A 26,585-nucleotide genomic window follows, 5' to 3' on the forward strand; every position below is an offset into this window, starting at 1 on the left:
TAACTCTGGACAAGTCACTTAACCCTTTTTGCCCCAGTTTTCTCATCTATCAAACAAGTTGAAGAAGGAAATGGCAAATGGTGTCTCTGTGTGTGTATGTGTGTGTGTGTGTGTGTGTGTGTGTGTGTGTGTGGGCGCACGTGCACATACACCTGTTTTTGGTCTACATCACAGATTCAGTGTGAAGAACTCCTTCCACTAATGTGGAACTTTATGAGATGAAGAAACTGGCTCTCACAAAGTTTACTAGCCCCAGATCATCCTACTAGTATAAGTCTGAGATATTACATCTGAGATCTGAGTACATCTGAGATAGATGGGAAACAAATCCTTTACAATAGAATTCTAAAAAAAGTTATATAGTATATTGTACCACAATCCCCACCCCCAATCAAAATCTAACTTCTTAAATATGCTATGTCTCCAAATTTATAATTGTTTAAACACTGAGATAAGATTTTTTTTTAATATTTAAAAATTATTGTGAAAACAATGATTTAAGAAGTAAAGTACGTACCCTGTGCTCAAAAGTAGATAGGCTGACATCAAGGAGAGAAGTATGCTAAGTAATCGCTGAAAGACAATTGTGGGACCCAGTAATGGCACAATCAAGGAAAAGGCTAAAAAAAAAGGGGGGGGAGATCATATGTCACTAGCATGAAAATATGAGGAATATTTTTATGCACAGAACAATTTAGAATAATTACAGGTAAGTGCTATGCATGCAGATTTAGTCTAGGGCATTAGTCATTTTTATGAAGAACTTCTTAAAAACTTTTTTTTTCCCCTAACAGACAATAGATGCAAACATTTAACACCTCACTGATTTGTGATCTCATCAATATGAGCACTTATACACCAACAAAACAATTCATCATCCATCTTTACTTTCTCATTCTAGGCAGCTTCTGTTATGCTCTTCAATTAATCCTCCACAGGAGATCTGGCCAGCTCTTGGTCTGAACATGTCTAAACATTATGAGGTTTGGTTGTTCAGAATAACCTATGGTTTAGAAACCGGTTTTTCTGACAGACTAAATTTTCCTCAGCTCATGAGGTGGGGTCAAAGAGTTGGAATACTCCTTGCTCCCCATTGTCAGTTCCAGGTTTTTCCCCTAGTTCTACCATTCAGTGACCTCTCTTTCTTTGAAGTTCATACTATTCATATCTAACGTCGACTCCCATCTAGATCTTGGCAACTATTGTCTATGAAACTCCAGATCACTACTATTCTTTCCTCAATGAGTTTTATACCTCCCTTATAATTTTTTTTTCCTTTATTCCTGCCATCATACTAGGGGACTACAATATATATATATATTGATTCACCTTTAAATTCTGCAAGCACTTAGTTCCCCAACCTGTTGACTTCCATAAGCAACACACCTTATTCCCACTGTTAATGTTTTCTACTGATACCTGGTAAATGTACCTGAAGGAAATGTAAATGTTGGTCACCCATAAAGGTGAGGGTTAGAAAGGACAATAATTAGAAATAGGACATAGAAGGGATAATAGCAATAGATAGGTGTTGATGGTTAAGAATCAGCAAGCATAGCTCCTCTTGACTTCAGAGCCTTCTGCTGTATCTACTATTCCATCTAGCTTCCCCAATGCATCAAAGTATTAAAGTATTAAAATATTTTTTAAAAAGAGTCAGCAAGTATTTATGTCAACAAACATTTGCTAAATATTATTATATATCAGCCACTAATGTAAGTATTGGAAATACCAAAAAAAAAAAAAAAAAAAAAGGCAAAAAATAATTTAACGGAAGAGAAAAGTGTTCCAATGATATACTAATGAGACAAGATATGAAGTGTATCAAGTGTATACAGAGAGTATACAAAAGAAGGTGGTCTTAGACTCACTTCAAAAATGCAGTTCCTGGTAATTGGGAATTCTCGGGTCCTGACCTACATTGTGGTCTGGGTGTCTCATTGGTTCCATAGGCTCAGACAGTGACTCAAATTCTATGCTGTTGTGTCCAGATAGAGAAATTGGGAGGTTTACTGGTTTAGCCTTTCAAGAATGAGGCAATGCTAGAGCAGAAACTGAAACTGAATTATCTCTAGGGTTCACAATAAATATCCTCTAGGCACAGGTAAGAACAATAAACCTTTAGCACACTTACTAGATGTTTGCCTTTTCCTGGAACTAAGAAATCTATTGTAGGAGGTCATAAATTAATAAAACTGATAGATATGAGAAAGGATGCAGTACACATACTTAATGATATTTTCTCAATTGCTTTTTTTTGGGGGGGGTAAGGGGAGAATGTTGAATAATACCTGCCTTTCTCTACTTAGCTGCAACATTTTTATATTAAAAATTAATTTATAGTAAAAAGGTTATGATTAACATGATTCATGCTTTCCAGAAATATATAAACTTCCAGCTTACTGGCCAAAAAGCTCATATTTTGTTAAAAAGTTTTTCTACATCTACTGATATGGTTGTCTGAATTTTCTTGATTATGTCATTAATATGGCTAAGTCTATAATTTTACCAATAAAAAAATAAACTCTGTATTCCCGATATAAATCCAACTTGGTCATAATGTATGATCTTTGTGATATGTTTCTTTAGTCTCATTGCTAATATGTTTTTAAAAGATATTTCTATCTGTATTTGTTATGGATATTGATCTATAGTTTTATTTTCCCATTTTGATTCTTCCAAGTTTGTATCAAAAGAATATCAGTGTCAAAGAAGGAATTTGGCAGAATCCTAGCTAATAGTTTATATATTTGATTGGTTTTTCTTTAAAATTAGTTTTAATTCAATGAATTCTTTGTTTTCAGTTTTGTTAATTTCCTTAACTTTCAGTGTTTCTATTTTGGTATTTAGTGGAGGTTTTAAAATTTGTTGGCTTTCAAATATTTTTAGTTTCGTTTCTGATTCATTGATTGTCTTTGACTAATAAAAGTGTTTAGAGATTAAAAAAAAATTCCTCCACGAACTGCTTTAGCTGTATTGCAAAAAGAATGGATTGTATCAGTGCTGTCATTAACTTTAATGAAGTTTTTTCTTGTTACTATGCTTTTATTTTTGACCTCTCAATCCTTTAGGAATAATTTAACCTCCAGTTGACTTCAGTGTCTTTTTCAAAGGCCCTTTACTTAATATAATTTGTTGAATTGTGATCATTAAAAGATATACATAATATTTCTGCTTTTCTTCATGTTTTTGATGGTTTATGTTGCAATACAAGATCAATTTTTGTTTAAGTGCCATGTATAGCTGAGATATATGCATATTCTTTTCTGTCTCATTTTGATAACTGCTAGGTCTATATCTAATTTTTCTAAAATTCCATTCATGTTATTAATTTCTTTATTTTTTCTTTTTTTGTTAGGTTTATGTAAGGTTGATATGAGAAAACTGTAGTTCCCATTATAGCTTTGTTGTCTAGTTTTCCTTATAATTCATGTAGTATTTTCTTTAAGTATTTATAAGCTAGGCCATTATATATAAATATGTGAAATAATGAAATTTGCTGTCTATATCACTTTCCAACAAAATGTAATTTTTGTTTTATCTTTTAATGAGTCTATTTTTACTATTACCTGATGTGAAAACATAATTAATACTTTTGCTGCTTGGTTTTTGTTATTGTTGTTGTTGTTGTTGTTGTTCAGCTACAGCATCATAGATTTTCTTCTAATTCTTTATTATAACTCTGTGTGAGACTTTGTTTCAAGTATTTCTTGCAAATAACATGTTGTTGGACTTTGCTTTCTAATCCATTCTACTAACCTCTTTTGTTCTATAGGTGAGTTTATACTATTAACATTCACAGTTTCGACAGTTATTTTTTTTTAATTTTTCATTATGTTAATCTCTTATACTTTTTCTTCACTATTACTTTCTCTCTGTATCCCAAATGATTGATTGCTTTTTCTTATCTCCCCATTCCAAATTTTTCTTTATTACACCTCTCCAAGTTTAAAGTTTGCTTTCCTTATGACTATTTCCTCCTGAAAAAAACCTCCCTCTTATATCCTCCTTTCTCCTCTTTCTGAGCCACTTCACTTAGTGAAAGACCTTAGAAAACACCCTAAATATAGGATCCTGTTATTGATTCTATACTTGAAGTTTCACAGATGCAGCTATATTCCATTCACATAATCTTTAAGAATTCAATATATTATGATCCAAGACAATTTCAAAGGACTCATGGTTAAAAAAAAAAATGCTATCCATCTCCTGAGAGAGAGCTGATGGGACTCTGAATACAGACTGAAGCATATTTTTTCACTTAATTTAATTTAAAAATTTTTTTATAATATAACTAAGATAGAAATATTTTACATGATTTTACATGTATAATTGATATCATATTGCTTGCCTTTTTAGTGGAGAAAGGAGAAAATTTGGAATGCAAACTTGTTAAAAATCAATGTTAAAATAAAGTATAATCAATTTTTTTTAAAAGAGAATTTATTATAACTCTGTGTGAGACTTTGTTTCAGATATTTCTTGCAAATAACATGTTGCTGGACTTTGCTTTCTAATCCATTCTACTAACTTCTTTTGTTCTATAAGTGAGTTCATACTATTAACATGATACCATGATTAAAAAAAAAAAAAAAAACTTTGTGGAAATAAGAGAACTATTTTCTAATACTCCCTGCTTTACCTAAAGAAAAAAAAATTTTTTTTTGTTATTGACTAACCATGGGAAACACATCTTTACTTTTTACTGAATATAAAACCCAGATTAAAGGTACAATGAAATAATATATTCCATACTTAAGTGAAATAATAATGACTTATTTGTTTTATATACATAAAATAGAAAAAATGTAAAGGGATAGGAACAGTACCTAGGTATTCATTTATATAAGGAACTAAGAGGTAAGGAAATTCCCTCCATTAATGAAAGGTAGCACATTCTCTGCAATTTATAATATTAGAAAGATGACTAACATATAGACAAATTAAGTGATTTGCCCAAGGTAACAAAACCAGAATGGGTCAGAGGTGGAATTTAAACTTAGGTCTTTCTGGCTTTGAGGCCAGCTCTCTATAAACTACTCAGCCTTTTTGGAAAAAAATATAAAATACATTTTAATCATGTACAATAGTTTTACATATGTGAAATAAGCTGTTCTTATGGTACTTAAGGTTTTAAACATGAATTATATAAAGCAACAAATTCAGAATCATTTTTTCTTCTCCCTAGTACTATGGATCTTTTACCAGAAGAGCAATAAACATGGATAAAAAGTAAACAGTTATTAATATGAACTATTTATAGGACTTTAGAACTGAAGGGACCTTAGAGATCATTTACTTCAATAGTCTTATTTTATAAAATGAAGAAACCATAGAATTGAAATATTTGTCCAAGGTCACATAGCTGAAGTTAGAACATCCATCTTTTCTCTTTTACTACAAGCCTACAGCTGGTTCAACCTTTTAGCTTTCCTACAATTCCAAGGAGTTGGAAGAGATGTGACTTATGTTCAGGCAAACACCTCTGCAAAGGACTAAATGACAAAAAGTCATATGACAATTAATTGAATAGAATGTCTCCCAAATACTATGAGAATTCTGAAATATGCATATGTAGATTTCTATAATTATGATTATTATTACTTCAGAAACAAGTCTTCCATAGTCTCTCTGGAAGTGGGAGGATGGTGGCTGACAGCTCATGGTTTAGCTCATTTATATGAGTTAGTATGTTTGTTATGCAGTCTATGGATCATGGTGAACCCAAATAGATTTTATATATATATATGACATATTAGTTATGAGTATCCTTGTGAGGTTGTACAAGTATGAGGGTTTCATTTTAGTTCAATGTTTCTCATGTACAACTTTTTTCCTTCACAGTTTTCTCCACAATTTTGGAAAAATAAAGTATGCTTTCTGTGATGCATTATTTTATGTATCTATTAAAACTGTAAATGATGAGTAATGAAGAATAATTGTGGGAATACATTTTAAAATTTACATCATTTGCACTAAAAAAATGACATGGTTATTGGTTAATATATTGGTTAACATTTGTCAAAAAGATATCTGAATGAGCAGCGTGGTGTGATGATAAAAGCACTGATTCAGAAGACCTGGGTTCTTTTTCTAGGTTAGTCACCAATAGAATGTGGCCCTGGGTGAATGCCATCAATTCTCTAATTCTCAGTTTCTTCAATAAAATGGAATTTTCAGATTACATGATCATTCAGGTATCATCCATCTTTAAAATCCTATAATGCAAATATAATCAGATAGAATAGATAAAAATAGTGGGTACATTTGGAAAGGGAACAAAAAAAGATCTTATAGAAGATAAATTTTTAGATCTAGATATGCTTCTGCTACTACTTCTTTATCCTGGATTCTTTTTTAGTCTTTTCTTAGTTTTAATCTTCAGCTAATGAAAAAGACAAAGAAATATTAAATTTTTTAAAGGGCATTAAATCTTACATAGTCTATTTTTTTTCACTGCTTCTATTTCCCCTTTGGAGCTGAATCTCATTTAATTTGGTAAATTTCTGTTTATTTTCTAAACATATGACAATAAACTAACCAAAATAAGAAGAAAGAAAATACTATGTTAAAATGTAAATACAAATTACTATAGGGAATCTTTTTTTTCTCCATCTCCCTCCATTCTCATGCCCCAATCTTAAAAAAAAATCAAATTATTTCCAAAAGAAAAATGATAAAATACTCAAATGGTATTTTTTCTTTTTCAAATAAATTCCTATATTTTGAAATGTCAATATTGATGTATAAAAATCTATTTTGAATCCCTTACCAGGCTTGACAAAATATGCAATCAACTGCAAGTTGACTAAAGAATTTTCCTTCTTTAGCAATAAGAAATAGTTAATTTTGTGTCCTATTCCATATGGAAAGAGAGACTGAGAGAATTCAGATGAAAATCGGTCATGACAACTATATAGATTTTGCTTTTTTTTTTTTTTTTCTGGTATGACACTGTAGAAATTAGCAGATGTTAAATACAATTCATTATCAAAAGACCACAAATATTTTCTGAACCAATTCTCAACAACATATGCATGCTCACAAGAGTTTTGATATTTTTCTGGCAAGAAAATTACAACTGCTGGTAATATAAATTTACCTAATGCTATGCAATTTCTTTTTCTTTAAATATCTGTATAGTTTAGTGACAAATAAGTAGCACCAAACAAAGGTAATATAAATGGCTCCATTTCCTTGAAAGTCATCTTCATTTGGTTGAAATACATCTTACCTAGTATTATCCAGCTAACAATCTGGTTAATTTGAGGCAGACCTTGTTTCTGAAGAAGACTACTATGAGTACTGTTCACAATATATGTGGAAATAAGTATACCCACCATCTGGAAATAAATAAAAAAATAAAAAAGACCAATTAATGAAATAAACACTTCATCAAAATTATTTGAAGTATTACTTTATTATATATGACTGCTTTTTATAAATTGATTCAAGTCAAAAAAGAACAAGATAGGATGACAGGAAGCAATATTTATTTTTTAATTCATATGTAAAAGATACCATCTTTTATGTCTGTGTTACCCTGTAAACACATAAAGCTAGTATTTACAATGATAATCAGATTTTCAGCACTATTTTTAAAGCTTTCTAATGATTTTTTTTTCTCATGAAATATGAGTTTTTAGTACTTGGGAAAGACCAAGACATAATCTTCTTTGGTTATACTATAGCTTGTACTTCACAAATTATGATGATAGAAATATTCCTCTACCCATTTTTACTAAAAATATAATCCTAAGCCTGTAAATTTTAGTACTTTGCCCACCATATATTTAGGTAGTTAAGAAAAGCCATTGACAATATAAATGTGTCTACTACTTAAGACTGGAAGTATGGAGATCAAGTAAGAAGTTACAATTTAAGCTAGTGTAGATGTGGGCTTAAATTTGGGTATAGGTGAATAAAGTACAACTATGTGAATAGAAAGAAAAGGATCAATATGAGAAATATCATGGCTCTGCTAATTTCAAGCTTCACTGCCTCATATAAATTTTTAAATATTTCCTTATATGCTTAAGATTGAGCATTTTCAACAACATTTCAATATATTTTTAAAAAAACATACTTTATCCAGGCATTTTCCATTTGTTGAACACATAGGTTGTTTTCCAATATCTTGCTACCATATATAAAGCAACTATCAATCTTTTTCATGCAGAGACTTTTCTCTGCCCTTTCCCCCTACCCATATGATATTGTCAAGATAGAATTCTAGAAATGGAATTTCTAGTGTAAAATATATAAACTCACAGGATTTAATGCTGTATTACTTTCTAAAACATTTGTACTAGTCTACAATATGTAAACAAATGATTAAAGTCCCTGCTTCTCCATATCCTCAGCAACACTGAAATTCATACAAAGTGTCCCCCCATCATGCAGTTCTTAGAGCTCTAAGTTTTAAATTATTAGACATATATAATGCATACACAAATTATATGCATCACACATATGTCTAAGCCATATATCTATGTGTATACATATTATATATACACACATAATACATTACATACATAATCCAATTATATTTACATATACACACACATACACACACTCACATATATACACACACACACACATATATACATACATACACATACATGTAATATCCTAAAACTACAATTAGGTTCTGGCAATTCTCTCCTTTTGCTATTGTAGTGGATATAAAATAATATAATAATGCTAAGTTGATTTTTATTTCTATTATGTTTACAGAATTTGAATATCTTTTCAGGTAGTTCAAGACAATTCAATAAATATTTATTAAGAATCTACTTTGTGTTAGGCAATGTGATAAGGCTAAGGATAAAAAATAAGAAGGGCATTCCTTGCTCTCAAGGAGCTTATTATCTAAAAGGGAAAGACAACACACAAAAAGGAGCTGAAGAGGAGCAGATCCATAGAGAGTATCTAGAAAGTTCTGTGGAGCAGAAATCAAGCAGAGCTACAGATGAAAAATTCAATGAGTTTCAAAGTCCATGGTCTGACCTCCATAAAGGAAAGCTCTAAGTGGAGTTTATTGCTCTATCCTCTAGCCCCAGTTGTCAACAATATGGATTTCTTTCTATGTAAAGTATTTTCTTTTGTTCCTTGACCATTGCTCAATGGGAGAGAATATATTAATGCTTTTTATAGAAAGTGGAGTATTTTATTAAATACATTTGCTTCAAATATTTTCCACTTCCAATCTGTTTCTTCTTTTTAGAGGAATTTTTTTTTACCTCGCTTCAAATATTTTCCACTTCCAATCTGTTTCTTCTTTTTAGAGGAATTGTTTTTTTTTTTACCTCACAAAATCCTTTCGTTTTTGTGTAATCAGATCCAAATTTAGTTGTGGGTAAACAGAGAAAAAATATTAATAACAAAAGTAGAAGAATTTAGTTCTCTACTTATTAAAGGTGCTTTAGAAACAGCTCAATAAATCCACTAGAGAGTTATTGAAGTTTCAGAAAAATATGAAGAAATAGATGGATGCTGGTGGATGCCATTTTTCAGTAAAGAATATTTTAAAAATCATATAGAAATACCAGGAATAGAGAGCACTATGTTAATTGATTGATTGCTAGAATCTCTAAAATGCTGACATAGAGTAACCCAAAGTTTACCTCACCCAGCAACATGGATACCAAGTTTGAAACTTTGATATTGGATATACTCTTGCAAATAGAAATGATGGAGAAGCAATTATTTTATCAAGCAGAAATTTGAATTGTGCAAAACTACTGATTGATTGCAGAAAACAAAATCTACTCAAATACAGTGGAAATCACCTTAAATTGGTAAATCATTTATGCTGCAGAATTGAATATATATCATAAGGAAATATAATTCTTCAATGATGTCACGAAATTTAATTCTTTTCTGTTGAAAAATACAGAACTAAGCAGTGAATGACATGCAAATTTGCCAAAAAGTGAGAGTTTAACAAGTAATCTATTCTTGAAAGCAATTAATGAATTATAGATCACTAAGTGTTTATATGTAATAAGTGGGTGACAAAGTTTCTAAGTCATATCAAGTATAAAGGTCATTAAAAAAAAAAAAACGATAAGAAATTTGAAGGGAATATTCCATGAAAATAACAGAGAAAGAATTAGAGACATAGGTAGATAGGGGGCTACATCTGGAGTCAGGAAGGTATGAGTTCAAATGTAACTTCTGATACTTATCAACTTGTGACTAGTTGAGTCATTTAACCTCTGACTCAATTTCCTCAACTGTGAAATGGGCATAATGACAGTATCTAATTCCAAGAATTGTTGTAAGAATAAAACAAGATAATATATGTAGAGTGCTTAGTGTAGTATCTGACACTGCCTTATCCCTCACCCCCAGATAATCCACAAGACTAAATGTAAGGAAAGGAAAATACTTATTGAATTTGGGCACCTCAAGTAACAATTAATACTAAGGTGTAGAATAAAGAAGAGAAGGTGATTATTAAACTATACTTTTATCTGAACCCCATGGATTAAAATAATTATTTTAATAATTATATAAGTAAATATAGAACCTGGAATCTGTCTTTGGTGAATTTATGTTTGATTGTTTTGGGGATTTTTTTGAAGGAGGGGCAGTTCTTTTTGTATTGTGGTGCTATGGCAATTAAGTACAGAAGAATGAAGGAAGTAACATTGGGTTGTTAAAAACAAAACAATACAAAATAGGTAGTATAACATACCCTGAGCTAACAAAAAGAGAAAAAAATAATGTAACAAAATGTAATGAAGGGGAAAGAAAAATTTTAATAAATGTTACTGGGATGAATTCACTAATTCTAGTTTGAAAAGCATGTTAGAAAACAAAATCTAATCATTTGTTTCTTATATATCTAAAACACAAGGCCTCATGAAAATTCTAAATGAAGAACTAAAATAAAATTCAACACTAGTTGAATCAAAAAAAGCAAAAGTTATAATCATAATGTCTTAGATGACAAAAACAAAGGTAGACACCATTAAGAGGGCTAAGAAGAAAAACTATTTTATGATTAAAGTCAATGTGGAAAATTAATAATAGTATTGAATACTAGAATCAAATGGCATAGCAAGAAAAGTCTTCAAAGTAAGACTAACTAAAAAGGGAAAAGATTTAAAGAGGAAGACACAAATCCTGGGAAAGTATAATATTCCTGTTAATAGCTTGAGAAATTCAACAGAAAGATGAACAAAAAAGAAGTTACAGATCTGAATAAAATATCATAAAAACTAAATTGAATAGACTTAAATGAAACTTCAGAATGCTAATTTTAGGAATTATATGTATTTTTTAGGCTTCTATACAATTTATGCCAAAAAAATCATGTGTCAGATAAAAAAGAACTCAAATATATGTGAAAAGGAAGCAACAGACATTTTAAGGAAAACACATAAAGACAATGTAACCAATAAAAGAAATATGAACAAAAGATGTACATATAAATGGATATGATAAGATAAATCTTATCTTAATGATGAGTCAAAAGATTAAATTATAAAAACAATAAAGGGAGAATATAAGTAATTACAAAATACAGCGAGATTTTTGAGATAGTTAAAATAGTCTTTAGTAGAAAATTTATATCTTTGAACACTTGAAACTAACAAATAAATGTGATTTTTGTAGGGACAACTCCAAAACTGAATCAGGTCCATTCAAGTTTGGATTTTCAGCTTCCGGGACACAGGTTACCAAAAAACAAATAAACAAAAAACCCTGACCTTACTTAATTCTCATACCAATAAGAATATTTACTCATTTCATTGATCATTTTTATATGTTCTCCTTTCTAATCAAAGTTGTCTGTTATCTCTTCTCCATACACAACATTCTAGTCATCCATTTTGCATCTTTGTATAATCATTCCCCATGACAAGAATGTTCTCCCTTCTTCACATTCTCTTATAAGAATCTCTGCCTTCCTTCAAAACACAGGGCAGATGACATAGCCTCCATCAGGCTTTCCCTATTATGAATGCCTTTCCTTTGATTAGTTTATATGCACTTTATTTTTATTTAGCTATCTGTACATTTTATTGCTCAACAATATACACAAGGGCAGGGATTATTTTATGTGCTTATATACATATTCGTTAGCACTCTACATGATAGACTTTAATAAATGTTAATTGACTGATATTGCTGAACTTGAAAGGAAAAAAAAGTGAACTAAGTTTTGGATTTTTAAAAAAAGTTTTTTTCAAAATCCTAGGAAAACAACAAATTAACACTGTGCAAACAAGAACAAGAACTTTTAGAATTTAAGATGAATTGGCTAGAACCACAATTTTAAAAAATGAACTAAAAGCAAATCAAAGGGTTAACTATTTTAAGACTTAAAAAACATTAATCTTACCAAAAAAAAAGGGAGAAACCCAAATTAACAAATAAAAAAGAATATATACCTAATTTATGAAAATGAAGAAAACCAATATTCCAATAACATGCCAAAATAACTGAAAACTTTATAGGAAATGGATGCAATCAATAACAAAAACAAAAATTCAAAATAAAAAATAGATAACTTATATAATCTTATCTGGAAAGAAGTTAATCAAGCCCCAAATGATTTATCTTATGAAAAAAATCTCCAATCTAGATGGACTGGGCTAAAAAACCTGCTTCATTATATTTGACTCAAACCTTGACTAAAGATGAATACTAAAAAAAGAATTTGAGTAAAAATCTTACTTAGTTCATTTATGTATTAATAATCATCATCCATGGTATTTGTTTTTAAATTTTTAAAGAGTAGAAATGAAAAAAAAGACAGAATAGTTAACATTGCTTTATCACTTCTAAAACTCCCTCACTTATGTTTTTGTTAACTCATTTAATAGATCTTCCAAAAAGTCCATGGGTTTCATATTATTATATAATATAATATTTATTTATTTATTTTGCTGAGGCATTTGGGGTTAAGTGACTTGCTCAGAGTCACACAGTTAGGAAGTGTTAAGTATCTGAGGCCAGATTTGAACTTAGGACCTCCTGACTTCCAAGCTGCTCTATTCACTGTACCACCTAGCTGCCCCATATTATTATATTTTAATAGTAAGCAAAAGGTAGTAACAAAGATACAAGTAAATATATTTCATAAAGTCAAAATGATTTCATTTCCACTTTACATAAAAAATTAGCAGTTTTTGACAATCCTGAAATATCAAAGGACCTTTTATAGTGCAATATATGCCAAAGAGCACTGAAATCTTCTCTGAGCTCATCCCAGCCAGCTCACTACCAATATCCCAACACATGGCCCAGACCAGAAGGCACAGGCATCATGAATTGTTATGATCTTCCTTTCCGTTTTTTATCCCCTGCTTTCTAGTTCTTAAAGTTGAACAAGCCTCCTAGCTAGAAGCAGACTCTTGATATGTACTCTCATTAGCAATAACTATGAAACCTCTACTTCATTCCAACCCTTAAATTCATTACCCTCTTTCTAACAGTCATGGTTCAGCAATGGGGCCATTCCACAATTTGGATGAAAGGAGTAGACAACTATATAACGTTCTAGGTGGAATACGGGATTTTTATATTCTATCTTGTTATTACTCCTTAAAATGTACTAGGTCTTACCATCAACACTGTTATTGCACTTTCCAGATCCCCTTGAAAATCTGCTCATCTACCCTAAAGATTTCTGAATATTTCTATATGCTCTGATGCTGTAAGGTCTCCCAGGGCTTTCATCTCTCTTACCCCCTTTCTATGTGGTACGTGTTGTCTCCATTATTTAAAATGTGAGTAAATTTAAAGAATATTTAGAATGAGAAAAAAGTTTTGGGTGATTATCTCAAAGTGAGTAAATATATCTAAGATTATTTCCAATGAATACTTGAGTGGAGAAATATTTCATGACAATTAAGATGACATATAAAGCTTTATTTTATTTAATAAAATGCATTTACTTTTTAAAAGCAATTTATAATACTAAAGGGAATTATATTTCCTTACTGATTTCTGTTATACCAGAGATGTTTTCAAAGCTAGATAACAATTTGCCCAAAAAAGATCAGAATATTTCTGTGACCTAAAAACTCAGTATTATCTAACCCAGTGATGAAGCCTTCAAAACAATAAAATATGATCTTATAAAACATTATGAGAGGCAATGCCCAGAATTAGGGATATAACAGTCCTACTGCATTCTGATCTGATGGCAACAGAGAATAGTTCTAAGAACAATGGGTGGCAAAGTAGCTATTTTAAGTTTGATAAAAAAGAAAAACTTCTAACCAGTAGAGGAATCTAAACAATTGAATGAGCTACTTTAGGAAGATCTGAAGTTAATTTCCTTGGAGATCTTCAACCAAAGACTAGAAAGTCACATATACTGAATACATTGTAGAGGAAATATAGGCTGGACTAGGGGGCCTCTGATATCTCTTCTAGCTCAGAGATTTTAGAAAGAAAGAAAGAAAGGATGGAAAGGTGGGGAGACAGAGACAGAGACAGAAACAGAGACAGAGACAGAGAGAGAACATGGAAGGAGAGAGGGAGGGAAGAGAGGAAGAAAGAAGGAAGGAAGGAAGGAAGGAAATATAACGATCGTGCTCACACTCAGGACCCTCCAGAATCAGCCAGAGTCAGGATAAGCAAAAGTTCATCTTTATTCTTGGTCTTAGACACAGGATTGAACAGGATGGGAGAAAAATCTCCTCGACTTGCCTTCCCCCTCATCTACCGCTGAGATCGTGTCTCTGGCTAGCTTTACTCCACCCCCTAGTCCCTCCTACAATCTTCTATACACAATCATTGAGCCAGCACAGATCGTGGAAAAGACCATTTTCCAAGCATATGCCCATAGAATATTGTCCAATCAGAAGTTAGCCTCAACTGCTCAGCAGTAGAAAGAAAGAAGGAAGAAAGGAAGAAAGGAAGGAAGGAAGGAAGGAATGAAGGAAGGAAGGAAGGAAGAAGGAAGGAAGGAAGGAAGGAGGAAGGAAGGAAGGAAGGAAGGAAGGAAGGAAGGAAGAAGGAAGGAAGGAAGGAAGAAGGAAGGAAGGAAGGAAGGAAGAAGGAAGGAAGGAAGGAAGGAAGAAGGAAGGAAGGAAGGAAGGAAGGAAGAAGGAAGGAAGGAAAAAGAGAAGGAAGGAAGGAAGGAAGGAAAAAGAAAGAAAAGAAAAGAAAAGGGAAGCAGGGAGGGAAGAAGGAAAGGAGGAAGGGAAGAAGGGAGGGAGGGAGGGAGGGAGTAAGAGAAGGAAGGAAGAAGGAGGGGAGAGAAGGAGGAAGGAAGGGAAGAAGGGAGGAAGAAAGAAAGAAAGAACAAAAGAAAGAGAGAAACAATTGAAATTTGCCTCTCTCTTACTTCCATCCATGGCTCTCATGTTTGAGTTTTTTGAGAAGCAGAGTCTCTACAAGCTCTAGCTAGAAAATGCTAACTTTTAACAAAATCATATCTATTTTAACACTGTTAAAGGAAGAGAAGTTGTTTTTGTTTTAAGGAAGACAGTAATGATTGTAAGGACAGAGATAAAATCCTGATTGTAGCAATAGGTCTGAAGTAACTGACAGATTAATTGTGCCAATCTTATATTTGCTTATACAATTAATTTAAATTTCTATAAAGAAATTAATATGCCAAAGGAAAAAAAATGTTCCCCAAATTTATAAATCTCTGTTGATGAATTACTTCTTTGGCTTCCGTATAGGGTAGGAGATAACTAGGAATAACAAGGAAACCATGCACTTAGACATTAAGGTTAATATCTACTGTAACATTAACATAATATCAACTCCTGGGGAATTAACCTCAGAACCACAAACACTTGGGTCCCACCTACCTTTTAGGCATCTTGACTGTAATCTCAGGAAAATAATTTATTTCCCCCAAAAAATCAAATGAAGATGGCCCAGCTGTACCTGATCTAAAACTATATTATAAAGCAACAGTCACCAAAATCATTTGGTATTGGCTAAGAAACAGATTAGTTGATCAGTGGAATAGGTTAGGTTCACAAGACAGAATAGTCAACTACAGCAATCTAGTGTTTGACAAACCCAAAGATCCTAACTTTTGGGATAAGAATTCATTATTTGATAAAAACTGCTGGGATAACTGGAAATTAGTATGGCAAATTTAGGCATGGACCCACACAACACCGTATACCAAAATAAGATCAAAATGGGTCCATGATTTAGGCATAAAGAACGAGATTATAAATAAATTAAAGGAACATAGGATAGTTTATCTCTCAGACTTATGGAGGAGAAAGAAATTTGTGACCAAAGATGAACTAGAGACCATTACTGATCACAAAATAGAAATTTTTGATTATATCAAATTAAAAAGCCTTTGTACAAACAAAACTAATGCAAACAAGATTAGAAGGGAAAATATCTTCACAGTTAAAGGTTCTGATAAAGGGCTCATTTCCAAAATATATAGAGAATTGACTCAAATTTTTAAGAAATCAAGCCATTCTCCAATTGATAAATGGTCAAAGGAGATGAACAGACAATTTTCAGAGGATGAAATTGAAACTATTACCACTCATATGAAAAGTGTTCCAAATCACTATTGATCAGAGAAATGCAAATTAAGACAACTTTGAGATACCACTACACACCTGTCAGATTGGCTAAGATGACAGGAAAAAATAATGATGAATGTTGGAGGGGATGAGGGAAAACTGGGACATTGATGCACTGTTGGTGGAATTGTGAATGAATCCAACCATTCTGGAGAGCAATCTGGAATTATGCCCAAAAAGTTATCAAACTGTGCATACCCTTTGATCCAGCAGTGCTACTTTTGGGCTTATATCCCAAAGAAATAGTAAAGAAGGGAAAGGGACCTGTATGTGCCAAAATGTTTGTGGCAGCCCTGTTTGTAATGGCTAGAAACTGAAAATTGAATGGATGCCCATCAATTGGAGAATGGTTGGGTAAATTGTGGTATAGGAATGTTATGGAATATTATTGTTCTGTAAGAAATGACCAGCAGGATGAATACAGAGAGGCTTGGAGAGACTTACATGAACTGATGCTAAGTGAAATGAGCAGATCATTATATATTTCAACAACGATACTGTATGAGGATGTATTCTGATGGAAGTGGATTTCTTTGACAGAGACCTAACTCAGTTTCAATTGATCAATGATGGACAGAAGCAGCTACATCCAAAGAAAGAATACTGGGAAATGAATGTAAATAATTTGTATTTTTGTTTTTCTTCCCAGGTTATTTTTACCTTCTGAATCTAATTCTCCCTGTGCAACAAGAGAACTGTTAGGTTCTGCACACATATATTGTATCTAGGATATACTGCAACATAGTTAACATATATAGGACTGCTTGCCATCTAGGGGAGGGGGAGGAGGGAGGGAGGGGAAAAATTGGAACAGAAGTGAGTGCAAGGGATAATGTTGTAAAAAAAATTACCCTGGCATGGGTTCTGTCAATAAAAATTATTATAAAATAAATAAAAAAAAAAAACAATTTATTTCTCAATATCCTAAGCAATCCTCTAAAATTTGTATACTGAAGAGAAGGTGCCAACTTATATTATTAGAGTTTTTTTTTAATCTGAGAAGTTCCTTATAATAATGAAATTCTAGCTCCATTTCCCAGCCTTATCAATTCCTAAGAACCATGATGAATGCAGGCTTTAGGGTGAGCCAAACCCCAAATACCTTAGCATATGTTCCTCCTTCATTTTACAGATATTTCTCTTTCACACTTTGTAACCTAGTTCATAGATATTTATGCAAAACAATTTTCTCACCATCAAGAAACTTCAGAAGCTAGTGGGGAAAAAAGCAGCTGGCAGTTGTTGCTATGGCAGCAAAGGTAAGATTTATTCTGTCTTCAATTCTTTATATTTGAGATGAGCACTGAAAAGGGAGACAGGTGTTTAGTAAAGAGAGAAAGAGACAGGTTGGAAGAAGTAAATGAATAGCTGGTAACCCCAGGAAGTCAGGTCTAGAAACCACTGAAGCAGAGAGAGGGCAAGAAAATAGTTGGTGTGGAGAGAAGGGAGTAAGAGAAAAGGATGGGAAACAAAACTCATACTTTTTAACACAAGACAAAAGGGACAATGAAATTATTCAGCATGAAGTATTACACTGAATATAAAAATATAATTAGAGATAGTATCAAAGTGTCATCACATCTTGGGGAGAACATGCTGCACTATAACCAGTTGACACTGCAAATTAAAATTTCCTGAATCCTGAGGGCTTCCAATACTGTGAAAGTATACTTGTAGGTATCTAAATGCACGCACAAAAAAAAAGTAAGTATGTGCAATTATATAAGGTATCTTAATTATATGACTTCTATCGCTCTATATACCTTAATTATGATAGATACTTAGAGAGGCAACATGTGGCATGGTGGGTAAGGCAAGAAACTTGAGTCAACAGATCCCGAGTTTAAATTTACTTAGGATAACTTGATGGCATTCTTTAAAAAGTCATTTAAACTCTCTGTGCCAGAGTTTCCTTATCTGCAAAATGGATTAGACTGGTTGCCTCTAAGGTCCCTTATGGCTCTAAATCTATCACCTATGATCTATAGTGTTTTTCAATGTTTTATGATTATTGGGAATTTGAAAGTTTTACCTGACACACATGTAATTTGATGCATGAGTCACTTATATGGCAGATAGAGTAGATAGAGTGCCAGGTTTGAAGTCAAGAAGACTTCTCTTGTTGAGGTCAAATCCAGCCTCAGATACTTACAAGATATGCATTCAAGTCATTTAACCCTGTTTGCCTCAGTTTCCTTATCTATAAAATGAGTTGGAGAAAGAAATGGCAAACTACACCAGTATCTTTGCCAAGAAAACCCCAACTGGGGTCACAAGGGATTGGACATGACTGAAAAATGAATAAAAAACAACAAAAGTCACACATTAATGACACAGGCATGGTAAGCTAAAATCATGGCATGACAATTATTGTTATTAAATGAGGCAACTGCCAGCAACTATTTCCCTTTCCCAACCATTTTTTACAACCAACAATTACAAAGGGATACTTGTTATTTCACCTGTTATTCATAATATACTTACTAGGTTATCTACTCCAGTAGATACTTCTTTTCTCTACCTAAATATGAGATTGGAGAAATATTCAACTTTTTGGAAACTTTATTTAATGTGGTTTGAAAGATCCAAGCTTGGAGGAGAGAAAAGAATAGGTACGTACTTTTACCCAGATTCCCTTTCTCAAGCATCTCCCTGTCTTGCTGCCCCCATCTCCAGCATAGAATACAGGTTCTGACCTTTTTATAAAATCTGACTCTCGCTGGTCAGCATTTTCTTCACCTAGCTATTCTCAGGTTCCCCATGCCAATTACCCCATAGATGCTCTGGTCTCTAAGTGCTAGAACAAGGATTATATGGCTTGGGATGGAGAATAAAAGGAAATGGAAGGGCAACTGACTAAAACCCATAGGATAAGAGAGACAGAGGAAAACTATGACAGTGAAGTAATACTATGCCAAGAGTAAAACTATCATAAGAGACAGCAGTGTCACTATACTTCTTGGGGAGAAGAAATATGCAAAACTTTAAGTTAAATTTTGCTGAATCCTGAAGGTTTCCTTTGCATATAGAGGAATAGCATATCACAACTCGGGTACAAAAGTATGATAATATACAGCTTATGATATGAAAGTGATGGAGGACTTTCAATATCCCAATATTTGTTAGAATTCTCTCTGCCTAAAGAAGAGTAGCTGATTCATTCCTGACTCACTTTAATGATAGTTTCATTCTGCTAAAACAGAAGGCAGTGGTAAGGGAAACTTCTTCTGGACTTGATTTTGACCAATATGAAGGAACTTGTTTCTGAAATTAGATATGATAGGAATCTAGGGAGAAATTGACCATTCTCTCTTGAAAATCATTCTAGAGAAAGTAGAAAACAAGGCATAATTTAACATATGCATATATTACTGTTGTGAATTATTAAAGCTCAAAATAAATCAGGGATGGTAATGAATATATAATACAACAATGAAGTTTTTTTGTTTTGTTTTGTTTTTAGCTCTCGGGGACAAAAAGATTATCAAAGAAGGACCACAATCAAAGCTAGATGGGATAATATAATTCAATAAGAAAACATTCACAATTATTATAATAATAACTGTTATTATATTGCTTAGACCAGGAATAGAAAGGAAAAAAATGAACCACACTCACTCTCCTGGAGCTTATATCAAACTGGAAAATAAAACATATTAACAGATAAATAAATATAAAATGATTTCATGTGGGAGAGAGCATTGACAAGCAGGGAGAATAATAAAAAGATTACAGAAGAAGGAGCAGCAGAGGAAGGTACTATAGTAAAGAGCTATGCACAAGCATGAAGTCAGGAGACAGGATGCTTTCAAGTTTGGAGCACAGAACATGAGCTAGTATGTTGAAATATAGTGTCCCAAAGTCAGTGGCAACTTGTGAAGGACTTTATATGAAGCTGAAGTGTTTGTATTCATCCTAGAGGTAAAAAAGCCCTGCTGAAGATTCTCAAGCAGGGAACTAATGTGGTAATAACTGTTCTCGAGGAAGATTAGGATAACATATCATTTCTGAATCCTCAATAGAAAACAAAGTGTTTGTCAGTCAGTCAGTAAGCAGTCATTAAGCACCAAGTTTGTGCCCAGGTACTGTGCTAAGTGCTGAAGACAAGAAAAGAGTCAAAAGATAGTCCCTGTCCTCACACAACAGGTATCTAATAAATGCTTGTTGACCCATGAGAGAAGCCCAAACTGCTAAGCCCTTATTGTGCTACTGTTCTCTGATAAGGAAGATGTTTTTGACTAGGAAGGCATATCAAAGATGCTTAAAAGGAAGTTAAAACCCAAAATAAATGAGAAGAAAGTAAGTGTAGCTTATTGGGTTTAGAACAGTAGACCCTGGTGAACTAGGTTTACCTCAAAGAACTACTGGATATGATTGCAAAGCATCTTTCAGTGGTCTCTGAAAAATCACAGAGAACAGGAAAAACACTATCATATGATTGGAAAGGAGCAAATAATGTCCTATTTTTTTTTTAAAGGGAACAAAGAAGATTATTTAGAGTACAAATTAATGTGTTTAGCTTTCATTCTTGACAAATTTTCTGGAATGTATAATTTAAATTATATTTTTATTTAAGTAAGTAAAAATCTATTTTTGTTCTCTCCCACCTTTTTTTCCTCCCTCCCTTCAATGTTATAAACATGTATAATAAAGCAAAACAATTTTCCCCATGGACAAAAATAAAGTCCCAATTTTCTTTCAGTCTTTTGGCTCTCTATGAAGAGGAGAGGGAATAGATGACCAGGAATAAGTATTTATTATTAAATAATATGTATTAAACATATATAAGAATGCACTTTACAGCTTCACAACAACCTTATGAAATAAAAAATATTATTATCATTCCCATTTTACAAGTGAGGAAACTGGGGCAGATGGGTTAAGTGTCTTGCCCAGTCACACAGCTGGTAAGTATCTGAGACCAAATTTGAAATTGTCTTACTGACACTAGGCCCCATGTTCTGTTTACTGAAAGCTTTCTTTCATCATTTCTTATAAAACAATAATATTCAATGACATTTACACACTAATACTTGTTCAGTAATTATCTAATAGATGGACATATCCTTTCCCAATTTTCAAGTTTTTACCACCATAAAGAACTGTTCTAAATATCTGTACATCCTTAGAGTTTGTTTTGCTTAAAACTACTTTCTCTCTTTTAATCTTCTCTCTCTTTTTCTTCCCCTTCTCCCCTTTTCCTTTTGGTGTAAAATATATTTCTATACACAATCATGTGTGTGTGTCTTATGGGTTGCAGCTTCTAGAGAAATGCTGCAATAATCCTGAGGCTCCCTGGCCTTAGAAATGCTATAGTTCTAATGATCTGTTTGCCAATAATTCCAAGATCTTCTAGCCTTAGGAATACTATAGTAATAAAGTTACATATTTCTTCCCCTAGTTTTTAGGGAAGATACAACAATAACCCTAAGGCTCCATGGCTTTAGGACTATAATCCTACAAACACTGCTGATCATCAGATAAACAATCTGTTGGTTAGTGATAACAAGTTCATAAAACAATAGTGAATAGATCAAGCATAAAATTAGCAAATAAGTAACATGAAGTTCCTAGTCTCTTTAACTTTTTTCCTATAAATTTATCTTCTTGCTCCCAGTTCTCTGAAAAATTCCTCTGGAACTTCAATTGGTGTTACAATTATAATAAACTTTGCTCCTTACCTTGGAGATGATTTCGAGACTGCAAATTCTTTTGAGATTCCTTATGATATCTATCTGAAACCCCACCCTTTTGGGGTTTGAACTTCAACATGTATATGTTTGTATTTTTCCCTCTCTTGACTAGTTTAATTAAAAGCGAGGTTCAAATGTCACTTATTTTTCTCCACCCCTTCCTTCTTGTTCACATAGACAACTTATTGTATACCTCATTTATTTGAGATAATCTTCACCATCCTTTTCTTCTTTCCCCCTCCCCATTTTCTTTTTTATTTTCCTTTCCATTCTTCTTTTATGATTACAAAGCCATAACAGAACCAGACTCCTTTAGAAATGCTAATTTCTATATTTTTAAGACTCCCTTAGATACATTCTACGATTGCTATGAATAATGAAAACATTCTGAGGGGACACAAATATCATCTTCCCATATTATAATGTAAACAGTTTATCCTTGTATAGTTTGTCTTATAAAATCTTCATATTTCTATTTTTATGTTCCTTTTGACCATTGTATTTGCATTTCAAAATTAGTGAACATTCTCTTTCACTAAAGCTCCATTTCCCATCTCATCTCCATCCCCCCCTCAACAGTATTATACTCATTATTCGGGGTAAGGCATTCTTGGTTATAAGAATAGATCTTTTGCCTTCTAAAATGGCACCTGTTCCTATATCCTGTACAAGTTTTTGCTCCTTTGTGCTGGATTTTTCTTATTCTGGCATATAGCCACCCTTTGTACTGGTATTCTTTAAATGGCCATTCCTGACTAGATATTTTCCCCAATGAACATAGGTCTCTCTGTCTCCTTTATGCTGACCTAAGCTTGAAAAATGGCCCACTATATTTGGATTTCCCAATTGTTATATGGATCAATGTGCTTTCTAGATCTATTTGGAATTTTTAATTCTTTCTGCCAGCTTGGCTCTGCCTCAGGGATATATTACCAATAGTCTGGCTTAAGAACATCATTGAAGGGAGACAATAATTGCTAAGATCCAGGATGGCTGCATTTGGACAGGTCATGCCTGGCTACCTTGCTTTTTACGAGGGCAGTTAGGTTAGAAACAAGGGGAATGAGATAAGCACAATATGCCTGTAATTCATAAGGTATATCACAAAATCCTTCATGCTATTCTTGTGAACAAGAAGGGAGAAATTAGATGATGGTGCAATTTGGGAGATTCAGAAGTATTTGAATGATCAGATTGAAATGCTCATTCTCTGTAGGGAAAGCCTTTTATGATCTCTGATTGTCTCTATGTTGTTTACATTTTTATCAGAGACAAGACTCTAAGTATATGTAGTTTGTTTATCATTTGCCAAATTTTCAGATTGCTAATATTTTAGCTAATAAAGCTAACATTTTTAGATGACAGAAGGATCCAAAAAAACATTTAGAGAAGCACAATGTAACAGAAAGAACACTAATATCAATGGACCAGTATTCATATTCCAGCTTTGATAGCATAGTCAAGTCATCTAAACTTCTGGGGACTCAGTTTCCTCATCTGTAAAATGTGGGGGGTAGGACTAGATGATTCATCATGACCCTTTCAGCTCTATGTGGTATGAAATTCATTAGGTGACATTTAATAGTGATAAATCTGAAGTCCCACATTTGGTTTCAAAGGACCAACTGCACAAGAAAATGATGGGGTAGAAGAGGTTGGATGACCTCCGACTGGAGGTTTTACTGAACTATATATAAGTTAACAGTGTGACAGAAGAGCCAAAAATGCTAACTCAATCTTAGGCTCCAGTGAGAGACACAGCATCAGGAGGGAAGAAAGTGACCAAGATGATAAAGGAACCACAAATCATCCCAGACAACAATTAGCTGAAGGGAGTAGAGATGTGGTCCCAATGAGCATTTATATAGTACCTTCCATGTGCTAGATGGGCAGCTAGGTGACTCAGTAGATAGAATGTCAAGCTTGGAGTCAGGAAGACTCATCTTCTTGAATTCAAATCTGGCCTTATATACTTATGTGATATGGGCAGCTAGGTGACTCAGTAGATAGAATGTCAAGCTTGGAGTCAGGAAGACTCATCTTCTTAAATTCAAATCTGGCCTTATATACTTATGTGATATTGGGCAAATCACTTGCCCTGTTTGCCTCAGTTTCCTGATCTTAAAATGAACTGGAAAAGAAAACGCCAAATGCGGTTAGAAAGCATTAGACATACTAAAAAACAATTAACATGTGCCAGACACTGGGTTAAGTAGGAAGAACTCTCTTTATTAAGTATTCCTAGACCCATCATGTGGAAGAAAGGTTGTCTTACTCTGCTTGTTCTCAGAAAACAGAACTATGAGTCATGGGGAAAAATTTTAAAAAGGCAGATTCAGGGCTCATTTCTCAAATATATAGCGAATTGACTCAAATTTATAAGAATACAAGCCATTCTTCAACTGATTAATGGTCAAAGAATATGAACAGACAACTTTCAGATGAAGAAATTAAAACCATTTATAGTCATATGAAAAAATGCTCTAAATCACAATTGATCAGAGAACTGAAGTACACACTTCTCAGATTGGCTAAGATGACTGGAAAAGATAATGATAAATATTGGAGAGGGTGTGGGAAAACTGGGATGTTAATACATTGCTGGTGGAGTTGTGAATGGATCCAACCATTCTGGAGAGTAATCTGGAACTATGCCCAAAGGGCTATCAAAATAGGAAAACCCTTTGATCCATCAATGGCCTGTATCCTAAAGAGATCATAAAGGAAGGAAAAGGACCCACATGTGCATAAATGTTTGTGGCAGCCCTTTTTGTAGTGGCAAGAAACTGGAAACTGAATGGATGCCCTTCAGTTGGAGAATAGCTGAATAAGTTATGATATATGAATATTATGGAATATTATTGTTCTCTAAGAAGCAATCAGCAGGATGATTTTAGAGAGGTCCGGGGAGTTTACATGAACTAATGCTAAGTGATGTGAAGAGTACAAAGAGAACATTATACACGGCAACAATAGATTGTATAATGATCAATTCTGATGGACACGGCTCTTTTCAATAATAAGATGATTCAGGCCAGTTCCAATGATCTTATGATGAAGAGAGCCATCTACATCTAGAGAGGGGATGGTAGGGAGTGAGGGTGGATCACAACATAGTATTTTCACTTTTTTGTCATTGTTTGCTTGCATTTTGTTTTCTTTCTCATATTTTTCTTTTTTGATCTGATTTTTCTTTTGCAGCAAATAATTGTAGAAATATGTATAGAAGAATTGTACATATTTAAAATATATTGGATTTTTACACTCTAGGGGAAAGGGTGCGAGGAAAGGAGGGAAAAAAATTTGGAATATAAGGTTTTGCAAAAGTAAATATCAAAAATGATGGAAAAGTTTAAAAAAAGAAAGGCAGATTTAGAATTGATGTATGGAAATAAAAATTCCTTCCAGAGCAGCCTCCAAATGTTTTTTGCTCTGGGTTTTCCTTCACTGCTTATCTCAAGTTGAGGTATGGAGAGTACTTATCAGAACAATCAAGAAGGGATGTCTTCTTAGAAGGGATTGGACCTCAGTCAACCCAGGTTCTGTGAATTCTGACCTTCAGTTTCTTTTACCTTACATTGATGTTTTTAGACCTCTTTCTCTGTTTCTTACTTGTCTACTAATCAAAATGAATAGGAAATTTAAAAGAAAATTAAAAAGAAAAAAATTTGGATCTGAAAATTATTCAGATTGGCTGAGTTAAGAAGATTTTTTTGTATCATTTTCCTTTCTTTACTTCACTTTTTGCTACCCAGACACAGGAAAAATAATAAGACCTTGTGTAAGCAGTGAAAGTTACAACATTGATTTTTTTTTCCCCAAGCTATTCTTTTAGAAAGTCAGTTCAATAGAAATAAGAAAGATAAAGATAATCTCTATAGCTAAAAAGGATCTCATATACCGTCTAGAAAAATTCCATCATTTTACAAATAAGGGAATTGAAATTACTTGAAATTACTTGTCCAAGGTACATAATAACAAGAATAAGAAGCAGAGCTTGAACTCAAGGATTCTGACTCCACAGTCAATGTTCTTTTCAATGAACAATCATTTTTATGATATTTATAATCCTTTTTAAAATGTGAAATAAATGTTCAAATGTAGGAAATGTAAGCATATTCTTGTAGCATTGTATACATCTCTCATATTTCTAAATTATCATTTTATATAAACAAACAAAAAATAGATTAAAAAGAACTGAAACTACAATGGAATGATCACTTCAGAAATTATCACCAAGAATGAAAAGGGAAAATCCATTCTTAATGAATAAAATTTCCTGTGAAATTATCATGGAGACAAGTTTAAATTTTTGCAAGAATAGGAAATGCATTCACACCAGGTTCTTATTGCC

General features: G+C 32.8%; 1 protein-coding gene across 1 annotated transcript in view; it reads right to left on the bottom strand.

The window, feature by feature from the left end:
* The window catches only part of PIGN (phosphatidylinositol glycan anchor biosynthesis class N), a 174,137-nt gene that overhangs the window by 34,334 nt on the left and 113,218 nt on the right, over positions 1-26,585 (bottom strand). The window contains exons 19-20 of the mRNA XM_051969902.1: positions 7,235-7,343; positions 518-620 (exon numbers count right to left, since the gene is read on the bottom strand). Coding sequence (XP_051825862.1) covers positions 518-620; positions 7,235-7,343 — 212 coding nt within the window. The remainder of the gene's footprint in view (positions 1-517; positions 621-7,234; positions 7,344-26,585) is intronic.

Source organism: Antechinus flavipes, chromosome 1 (genome assembly GCF_016432865.1).
Source record: "Antechinus flavipes isolate AdamAnt ecotype Samford, QLD, Australia chromosome 1, AdamAnt_v2, whole genome shotgun sequence".
Classification (NCBI taxonomy): Eukaryota; Metazoa; Chordata; class Mammalia; order Dasyuromorphia; family Dasyuridae; genus Antechinus; species Antechinus flavipes.